The sequence below is a fragment of the Phyllopteryx taeniolatus genome, chromosome 3 (assembly GCF_024500385.1).
Source record: "Phyllopteryx taeniolatus isolate TA_2022b chromosome 3, UOR_Ptae_1.2, whole genome shotgun sequence".
NCBI classification, from domain to species: Eukaryota; Metazoa; Chordata; class Actinopteri; order Syngnathiformes; family Syngnathidae; genus Phyllopteryx; species Phyllopteryx taeniolatus.
In genome coordinates, this window is record NC_084504.1 from 13,480,909 (window position 1) to 13,491,216 (window position 10,308).

Here is a 10,308-nt window from a genome sequence, read left to right on the forward strand (position 1 = left end):
TAGCCACACCTCCGACTTGGAGGTGAATTGTAGTGCATTTTCAAAACTGCGCGCGTGAGTTGCGCTCCAAGGCAAACTGCGTGCTGGATGGCCGCAGTGACGTCGGCGCGGTCGCCGCCCGCACGAGTATAAAGAAGCCTTTATGGACGAAGGCTGCTCTTCAACGCCGCCCTTGGACAAGCGTGGGAAGGTGAGTGTATGCGGAAGTGTTTTGTAACAACTCAAAAACACTCACGCCTTTTATCCTTGATATATTTGTAAATTTAAATGTGCAAATAATTGATCATTGTTTTTTTGTTTTTTTGTTTGTTTTTTTATTGTTGCCTTTATTCGTTCTGCTGTGAGGAGGACCGTTCTGTTCAACTTGAATCAAAATCATGTTTTTAAATGAGGTGAAGCCGACTTAAACCAAAAGCAACAAAATTGGAAGATAAATGCGTAAGATAAATACACTTAAACGCATATAAAGTACATTTGTATGAATGCCGTTGTTTACTAAATCATTATAATTCTAGAAATAAAACAGCGAAGGTGTGAGTGATAAGAGATTCAGAGCTTTCCCACAAATATGACATTTAACTACTCCGGAATGACCTCCATTTTGAGGGACTCCAAAGTCTTGGATAAAAGTGGCACAATTGTCACTAGGATCATAACCTTTACCTAACCTTTGCCTGTAAAATGTCATTAGGTGACAGTATCGCAGTCAGTCTTCCTGCTACCCCTCCATGACTGGTGTCTTCAAAGGGTGAGTAGTCGAACTTTACTGTAGTTTTATCGCACAGTATTAACTTATCTTTCTACGTTGGCCAGTTCCAAAGGCAGGCCCTGGACTAATTAGCACTTGGAAGCTAAAATCTGATTGGACCAAAAAAATCCAACATCCACATGGACTGGAAGCAGTGCAGACAAGAGAAATGCTACGAAATGGAGAATAGATTGTGGAAAATTAATTAACACAATTTAATGGAAAAAAGATTTGGGTTGTAAATATACAGTGGATATAAAATGTCTACACACCCCTATTGAGACTAAGATAAACCATTTCCACCGTTAATGTGATCTGTAACCTGTACACCTCAATTGAAAAAAAAAAAAACACATCTTTTGAAGGGAGGGTGTAAAAAAAATAAATAACTGAGATAATGTAGTTGCATAAGTGTGCACACGCTCTTATAACTGGGCACGTGGCTGTGTTCATATCAACCAATCACAGCACACACCTGCTACCATTTAAAGTGCCTCTGATTATTCCCAAATAAACCAGCTGTTCTAGTAGTTTTTGTCCTGACATTTGCCTGAAGGTTTTGTGTGAACTCAAAGTGCTATTTGGAACTGTTCTTAATTCCATGCACTTCGTCTAAGGCCCTAATTCCAGCTGAAAAAAAACCAGTCCCAAAGCGTGATTCTGCCAGCACCATTCTTCACCGTTAGGTATGGTGTTCTTGTGGTGATGAGCAGTGTTTTTGCGCCAAACATACCTTTTGGAATTCTGACCAAATGGTTCGACCTTGGTTTCATCAGACCATAACACGTTTTCTCACGTGTTTGGAAGATTTATTTATGGTCTCTTTTTTTGTGTGTGTCACAAAAAAACATAGCATTTGACCAGGGGTGTGTAGACTTTCTATATCAACGATAGGTCAGTGCTTCTGATTTTGTTTAGGCCAGCAGACCCCCGCCCGCGACTGCATTAAAATAGGACCAAGAATTTTTTGGGGAGACAGCATAGGCTTCTAGCACGGATTCAGAAATGATCAATTTGAGAAGGAATGCAGCATTTAACGCCTTCGGCTAATGCAGCATCCATTTCCCCCTTTGGAACAAGTGAGCTTTTCTATTCACTCGCACTAGTTTGGTGTCGCCCTCTGTAGGCTGGGAAGAATGTCCTTTTTCATGACAAACACGTGTTTTTCACTGCGTGTAAAAACCCAAATTCCTTTTACAGCGGTTTGTTAATCACTTGGTAACGGTGTGAACTTATTAAACGTGGGCGGTGCCATCTTGAATGCTTTCAGTATGTGTGGTGATCTACTTCTTCAGTGTCAGCATGAGGATCGCTGTGCTGGGAGCCACCGGGCAGACGGGCCAGTTTGTGGTGAACCAGGCACTGCAGCAAGGCCACTCTGTAACCGCCGTCGTCCGGAACCTGGACAAGCTCACCGTGCATCATGACAACCTCAAGGTACTGACGCGCCAGGGTTCAAAGTACACTTTAATTGGGTTCCTGTAAAGATTACACAATACAGGAGCCAAATGCAAGGGAAAGTCTTGTATTGATCCGCAGGTGAAAATAGCTCCAACCTTCAAATTTTTAAGTAATAGTTTATCTTTCCTAACTGCCATACAAGTATAAAAATAATTTTCCACTTTATCTTAAAACTAAAATAAAGTAAAATTACTCACCGTTTGACGATACCAAAGGTTTTTGCAGTGATTCTCCCACTTGGTGCCGTTTCATAGTTACTGCTAGTGTAATATAGAATTAAAATAAAGTGCAGTGGTGCCTCGAGATACGAGTTTAATTACTTCTGTGACAACACTCGTAACGTAAAGCACTCGTATTGTTATTAAAGTGCTCTGTAAATAAAGTTGATTTCAGTATCTCAAAATATCTTTCCCCTCCGAAAAGAATGGAAATGGCATTAATCTGTTACAGCTTCTCAAAAGAACAGGTAAAAATGTTTGTAATGTCTCTACAGGTATAGTAAATGCCACTCTATAATATTGTATTTTTAAAAAACATACAGTAATGACATAATGCGTTCACTACCACCATACAGGACAAGAATCTCAAATTTTTGCTTGCAAGTCAAAGCAAGAAATCGGCCGAACAACGTCCGTCCATCCATCCATTTTCTGAGCCGCTTCTCCTCACTAGGGTCGCGGGCGTGCTGGAGCCTATCCCAGCTGTCATCGGGCAGGAGGCGGGGTACACCCTGAACTGGTAGCCAGCAAATCGCAGGGCAGAAACAAACAAACAACCATTCGCACTCACAGTCATGCCTACGGGCAATTTAGAGTCTCCAATTAATGCATGTTTTTGGGATGTGGGAGGAAACCGGAGTGCCCGGAGAAAACCCACGCAGGCACGGGGAGAACATCCAAACTCCACACAGGCGGGGCCGGGGATTGAACCCGGGTCCTCAGAACTGTGATGCTGACGCTCTAACCAGTCGGCCACCGTGCTGCGCCGAACAACGTATCTCGAAAAATTCTTATTTCCAGGTCACTCGTATCTCAAGGCACTGTACAGTGCTGTCCCCACATATTTGAGATTTGCTACTCACGGATTAACCCATATGCACCTTACGCAGTATTACTTTTGCACCACCTGGTGGCATCTCGGTGCCAAGGAACTATGTTTAAGTGTGGGGACGAGCTTCATTTAGTCAAGACACTCCCTTGTCTCATAGAAAAGTATTACTTTGCACATACTGGTGGGCAGGGCTAATTGTCCGGATACTTTTTCCTGGTTACTGCATGTGTTGCTAGACAGAGTTTAATATCCTGTCTCCGCAGTGAAATTCGTGGTTCTGCCCACAGATAGTAGAGGCTGACATCTTCTCAGCAGACAGCCTCAAGTCTCATCTCAAGGGGGTGGATGTGCTGGTGTCCTGCCTGGGCTTCTCTACCTCCTTCTTCTCCAGTGTGACGGGGTACACCCACTCCATGAGCGCCGTGATCGGAGCCATGCGGGAGGCAAACGTCAACAGGATCATCACCATGACATCATGGTACACAGACCGTAAGTTGACAATTAAAGTATAGGACACCATATAACAATAAAACAAGAATCAGAATCATCTTTATTTGCCAAGTATGTCCAAAAAAACACACAAATTTGTCTCCGGTAGTTGGAGCCGCTCTTGTACGACAACAGAGAACACTTTTGAGACATAAAGACATTGAGGAAAAACAGTCACTGAGCAATAAAGGGTTGCTAGTTAGTTGCTTAGTAATAAGAAGAACATTAAAATACAAAATAATACTTAGTCACTTGTTTTTGCATGTTGCTAGACAGAATTTGTGATTGTGATTTGTCCTCGATAATATATAACTTTAAGATCATAAATTACAACTTTTTAATCTAAAATAATATACCTTGAGTTGAAAATATACTCAACTCTACTTTATTTCTGGCGCACTTCAAAAGCTGCAACAAAGTGTTGTACATAAATAAAAATCAATCCTAAAACATCAATCACAATAATAAAATAATAAATATACAGAATATTATATTTCAATACAATTATGGTTCTTTAAAAACATTACCTAGACAACCATGCATTAAATATACAGTAGGTACGGAAAGTTTTCAGACCCCCTTAAATTTTTCACTCTTTGTTATATTGCAGCCATTTGTTAAAATCATTTACCGTATTTTCACGACCATAAGGCGCACTTAAAAGTCTTACATTTTCTCTAAAACCGAGTTCCAAAATCTGTAAATGCTGTTGTGTGACTTTGATGAGCGCTCCGCTTGACTGACTGGGAGCATTTCCTGCCGACACGCTGCTAATATAGAGGAAAGGCGGACGTGACTGAGAACAGCGTGCGGACGTTAAAGGGGGAAGGGTGCGCCTGAAAGAGGACGCTAAAAGCACGCCCCCAGTTGGTATATAGTGCCGGTATTTGCAAACAACATCGGTTTGGCTAAGGCCCCCCGAAAATGGCACCTACGAAGAGACACGCTTACGAATTACAGTTTAAACTGCAGGCTGTCAGTTACCCAAAGGAACATGGAATCGAGAAGCTGCGAGAGAATTCAAGATCAACGAATCCATGGTTCGCAAGTGGAGGAAGCAGGAAAACGAGCTTTGCCAAGTCAAGAAGACGAAGCTGAGTTTCCGCGAAAACAAGGCGAGGTGGCCCGAGTTGGTCTTCCAACTCGGGCAATGGATTAATAATCAAAGAACAGCCGGGAGAAGCGTCCCTACAGTCACCATTCTACCCTTGCAGAAGAAATGAAAATCGAACATTTTCAAGGAGGTCCGTCTTGGTGCTTTTGTTTTATGAAACGGCGCCACTATCCGTCTATCGCCGGGCGAGTTACGCCACCATATGCGAATGGATTGTGGATGCCTGGGCTAAGGTATCTGCTTTGACTGTTGTCCGAGCTTTCGCGAAAGCCGGCATCATTGCTGAACAGCCCCCCGGCAACGAGACTGACTCCGACCGACAATGACGAGAGGGAACCTGGCATGTTTGATGGAGAACTTCTCCAGCTGTTCATTTTGGATACAGAAGATGAGGACTTGAGGATTGATCAAAGAATAACGTGAGTACATTGTTAAATACTTCAATAAAGTACAACCGAACTCAGTTTTGGCTCCTGCTGCCTTTTAAAAAAACGCTAGCGTATGGTTTAGCATGCATGCATGCTACCGTGTGTTTTAAGCTAGCATATGTTTTACCATGCCTGCGCCCAATAATACGGTGCGCTTTATGTATGTGTTAAATACAGAAATAAACCCCGTAACTGAGTCTGCGCCTTTTAATACGGTGGAACTGCCTGAAGAGCTCAGAGACATAATTGTGGCAAGGCACAGATCTGGCCAAGCTTACAAAAAATCTTCTGCTGCACTTAAGGTTCCTAAGAGCACAGTGGCCTCCATAATCCTAAAATGGAAGACGTTTGGGACGATCAGAACCCTTCCTAGAGCTGGCCGTCCAGCCAAACTGAGCAATCGGGGGAGAAGAGCCTTGGTGAGAGAGGTAAAGAAGAACCCAAAGATCACTTTGGCTGAGCTCCAGAGATGCAGTTTGGAGTTGGAGAAAGTTCTAGAAAGTCAACCATCACTGCAGCCCTCCATCAGTCGGGGCTTTTTGGCAGAGTGGCCCGATGGAAGCCTCTCCTCAGTGCAAAACACATGAAAGCCCGCATGCAGTTTGCTAAAAAACAACTGAAGGACTCCCAAGATGGTGAGAAATAAGATTCTCTGGTCTGATGAGACCAAGATAGAACTTTCTGGCCTTAATTCTAAGCGGTATGTGTGGTGAAAACCAGGCACTGCTCATCACCTGTCCAACACAGTCCCAACAGTGAAGCATGGTGGTGGCAGCATCATGCTGTGGGGGTGTTTTTCAGCTGCAGGGACAGGGAGACTGGTTGCAATCGAAGAAAAGATGAATGCGTTGTGCAGGGATATCCTGGACGAAAACCTTCTCCTGAGTGCTCAGAACCTCAGACTGGGCCAAAGGTTCACCTTCAAAAAAGACAATGACCCTAAGCACACAGCTAAAATACCGAAGGAGTGGCTTCAGAACAACTCTGTGACTGTTTTTGAATGGCCCAGCCAGAGCCCTGACTTAAACCCAATTGAGCATCTCTGGAAAGACCTGAAAATGGCTGCCCACCAATGTTCACCATCCAACCAATGGAGAGAATCTGCAAGGAGGAGTGGCAGAGGATCCCCAAATCCAGGCGTGAAAGACTTGCATCATTCCCAAAAAGACTCATGGCTGTATTAGCTCAAAAGGGTGCTTCTTCTAAATACTGAGCAAAGGGTCTGAATACTTATGGCTGTGGGGAATGTGAGGAATGTCTGTTAATTTTCTTTCCTTTCAGTTTTTCTTTTTAAATAATGTGGGGGAAAATGAACTTAAATGATTTTAGCAAATGGCTGCAATATGACAGAGTGAAAATTTTAAGGGGGTCTGAAAACTTTCTGTACCCACTGTATATAAAAAATATATATTAAATTTACAACTATTCTCTGAGTGGAAGAACACTTTTTTCTAGAAAATATACAACCTTAATTTTGCAATATTATGACTTTTTTATTTTCACAATTTTGTTCTAAGAAATATACAACTTAAATCTAAAAAATTATAACTTTAATCATGAAACTATATATCCTTTTCCCAAATATACTTTATTCTGGTAAGATTATAAATTTAATCATGTAGTATCATGATTTGATGGGGCAGTGACCTACCCTGCCACGAATAGTGGGAAAAAGTCCCTAAAATATTCATAATTGACTAGATTCATAGTTTAAACTGTATCAATACCACAAAATATGATCACAAAACATTTTAATATTTCAAACTCATCTTACAACATTACTTTTAAAAAAAAGGTAATGTTACAGACCATCCACCAAAAGGGCACATGTACACGCGAAAAAAGACTTTTTATAACTTCCACGAATAACCGAGGCTAAACTTGGCTTCTCCTGGACATTGAAAGCTTGTCTCTTCGTCGAGATGTATCACTGACACATACTTCCTTGACACCGGCGACACGAACAATTACTGTAAATTGGAACATCGATTTAACAGACTAATAGGGGGAGGGGTCGTCCGTTAAAGCCGTTTGTCCGTTAAGTTGAAGCACTTTTTCTTGTGGCCCAAAAACATTTTGTACAATACAAACCTATTGTAAATAAATGTTTACTTAAACTTACCTTTAAACATCGCTGTGATGGTCTAATACTGCCATTAAGGTGCCGTTATCACTGGTGCTTGGGAGGGGTGATAATGGCGTGCTGCTGGGAGAAAGTTGTGCCACGGTGGCGAGTCAGCGTCGCTTTCAGGAGCCACGAGGAAAGTGCACTTCCTTTTCTCACCTCCGTTACAATTGGATGCCATCGTGAAGGTCTTGACAAAAAACAATTGTATGCTGTACCCAAATCAGTACACCACGTTCGAGAGAAATGTAAGAAATACAGGTACCACTCTCTGTCTGTTTATTGCGCCACTAAACAGTAGCGGCCATTTCTGGAATGAAGAGTCTTGGTCGATTGCAAGGGGGCGTTTTGCTTTCTAACGGGACACTACCATTTTGTCCGTTAAATCCGAAGTCCGTTAGTTCCTGGTCTGTTAAATCGAGTTTGTCCATTTGTATATGCAGACAGGACTTTGGCAGCATTTTAGGGGGTTTCAGAAAGAGCACAAAAACCGAGAATACGTACATCTTTCAGCGAATACTGTAGCTGTGGATAGGTTCCAACAGAAAAAAATGCAAATCAGTGAAGTAATGAATGGTGAACTGTGAATATGCAGGAGATTATTGTATTATTTGTAGAATATGCCTCTGGTCAATAAAAAGCAAGCAAGGCTACTATTCCTCCCTCTGTTGGGTAGCTTTGACTACACAATTCCAATAGTAAAATCGTTAAATGTGAAATATACTGTAATGTTTCCTCCTCCCAGCTAACTCTGGCACTCAGTCGCCATACCTGATCCGCTTCCTGCTGCTGCCCCTGATCCGTAGCGTGCTCAGTAACATGTGGGAGATGGAGCAGTACCTGCGGCAGGTGGATGACATCAACTGGACCGTGGTGCGCCCGCCGGGTCTCAAGAACCTCCCATCCTCAGGTAAAGACAGACAGACAGACAGACAGAGAGTTTATGTGTAGAAACTGCAGGAGGCAATAGTCGAGCCTGAGGACACGATTGGTTGCATTACAAGCTTATTACCTTTGACTCCTTAATGCAGTGTGTGTTTCTATAAATGGCTCCGTTATATTTGTCGATCAGACATACTGCTGGCAGGGGCTAAATGTTTCCAATGGTCACACATTGTTGTTAGGCGGACTTCATGGGATCTTAATATTAACAGTGGTTCACTTATTTTTCAAACTCATATGAAAGTTAAGAATGTCAAGTATTTACAAAAAGTCCCCTAAAGCTTTCATTGTTGTCTGAATCTCAATTTGAGATTTGGATGGGTAGAACAGGGCAGGCAATGAGCTGATTGGCTGAAACCAACAAAACAAAATGGCTGACTTCCTCTATGTTTTAAAGTGTGAGTTCTTGAGACTTTTTAGTGCGTCCTTCCACATGGAGCACGTGTACTAGATTTAATGTCAGTCGGACATACTGGTGATGGGGGCTATATTTTTTAGACTTTCTCGTACTGTTGTTGTGAGGCAGAATTCGCACCAACTTCGTCCAGTCCAAAATTAAAAATCCTCCGCCTCTGTCGTCCCCAGCCTTGGAGTTCCTGACGCACGAGGGCTACTTCGTGCCCAACCAGGACGGGCACCCAGCAGGGAGCGCTATGGGACGAGGCGATGTGGCTCGCTTCATGCTGTCGCTCCTCAACAACAACGCTTGGGTGCAGAAGGCAGTGGCCATCACCACCAAATGAGAGGCAGCCACGAACACAGCTTAGTACATAACACTGGCTAATCATTCATATTGGTTTCTCATGTATAAAAAGTAGGGCTCCAGTCTGGTTTCTCTTATTGTGCTTGCAGCTATGTGCAATGATCATTTTAGCTATACATGGGGCAGGAAAAAGCCAATAGGAATAAAAAAAAAAATACATAGTACACTTACTGGTGTTTCTTGTTGGTTTGATTTGAACTTTTTACATACCCCACTCTCAAAAAGTTCCGGTTTTGGGGTTTTCAAGGATTCAAGGAGTTTAATTGTCATACCAACACACATGTACACATGATATGGCACAAACTTTGATAGCGAAGGTCCTAGATTAGCCCAATAAATCTCCAAACCTAAAATGCACTATAAGCTTTAAAAGTGAACTTAATTGGACCTTTTCTAAACTTTTGAAGGCACATTTTCAGTGTTTCAGTACTTTTTGCACCACTTGCTGTTCTATAACAAGGACCTGAATGGCAAAATTCACAATTATATTTTTCTATTTCAAAAGACATCCACTTCCATGCCTTTATGTGACTCTTCCAATCTATTTGTTGCAACCTCTGTGACACTCTAAGCTCAGAGGTCACTTCCCTCTGAGAGCATCCTGTTTGCAACCTCACCATTGAGCTTGTGTGTGAGCTTGAACTTGGCAAATAAAGATGATTCTGATTCTGATTCACACCACCCACAATTTAGAGTTTTCAATTAACCTACCATGCATGTTTTTGGGATGTGTGAGGAAGAAGACCTCAGACCCAGAGAAAACCCACGCAGGCACCAGGAAAACATGCAAACTCCACACAGGCGAGGCCGGATTTGAACTCTGATCCTCAGAACTGTGAGGCAAATGTCCTAACCAGTCGTACGCCCATCATGACTACATTGGAAATGTAATTCAATTGTGTCAAAGTGCTTCCCTAATTAATTTTAAATTTTTTTTTAAAGTAATACAAAAATAGCAAAAACAAAGCAATACTTAAAAATGTTGTTCAAATTTAAATAATTAAATAGAATGTAAAAATAAATTAATACATTAAGATGGATACCTTTATAATGTAAATCAATTGGGTCCCTATGCTGCCTAATTTAATCTAAAAATATAAATGACATTGAAAATATTTTTCCCATAAAAGTGCAACTATAATATTTTTTTAAAAGGATCTAAACCTATAATTGCATTTTGACAAATTA

At 41.8% G+C, this 10,308-nt stretch overlaps 1 protein-coding gene and 1 long non-coding RNA gene across 4 annotated transcripts; one reads left to right on the forward strand and one right to left on the reverse strand.

Annotated features, from left to right (window-relative positions):
- The first annotated feature begins 42 nt into the window (after positions 1-42).
- Positions 43-9,801, forward strand: LOC133474896 (flavin reductase (NADPH)-like). Of its 3 annotated transcripts, XM_061767032.1 has the most exons (6): positions 53-190; positions 692-748; positions 2,044-2,185; positions 3,547-3,748; positions 8,161-8,325; positions 8,943-9,801. In XM_061767032.1, the coding sequence occupies exons 2-6, from the start codon at positions 729-731 to the stop codon at positions 9,098-9,100; spliced, it is 687 nt and encodes a 228-aa protein (XP_061623016.1). In that variant the 5' UTR covers positions 53-190; positions 692-728; the 3' UTR covers positions 9,101-9,801. The 3 variants fall into 3 exon arrangements, with proteins under 3 accessions (XP_061623017.1, XP_061623016.1, XP_061623018.1); XM_061767033.1 differs by lacking the exon at positions 692-748 and having other exon boundaries at positions 43-190; XM_061767034.1 differs by lacking the exons at positions 53-190; positions 692-748 and adding an exon at positions 1,258-1,434.
- On the reverse strand, positions 3,792-8,167 carry LOC133474897 (uncharacterized). The gene is made up of 2 exons (XR_009787660.1): positions 7,413-8,167; positions 3,792-7,260 (listed from the first exon to the last, which is right to left on the reverse strand). It is a non-coding gene; the product is annotated as an uncharacterized LOC133474897 (long non-coding RNA).
- Positions 9,802-10,308: the final 507 nt, after the last annotated feature.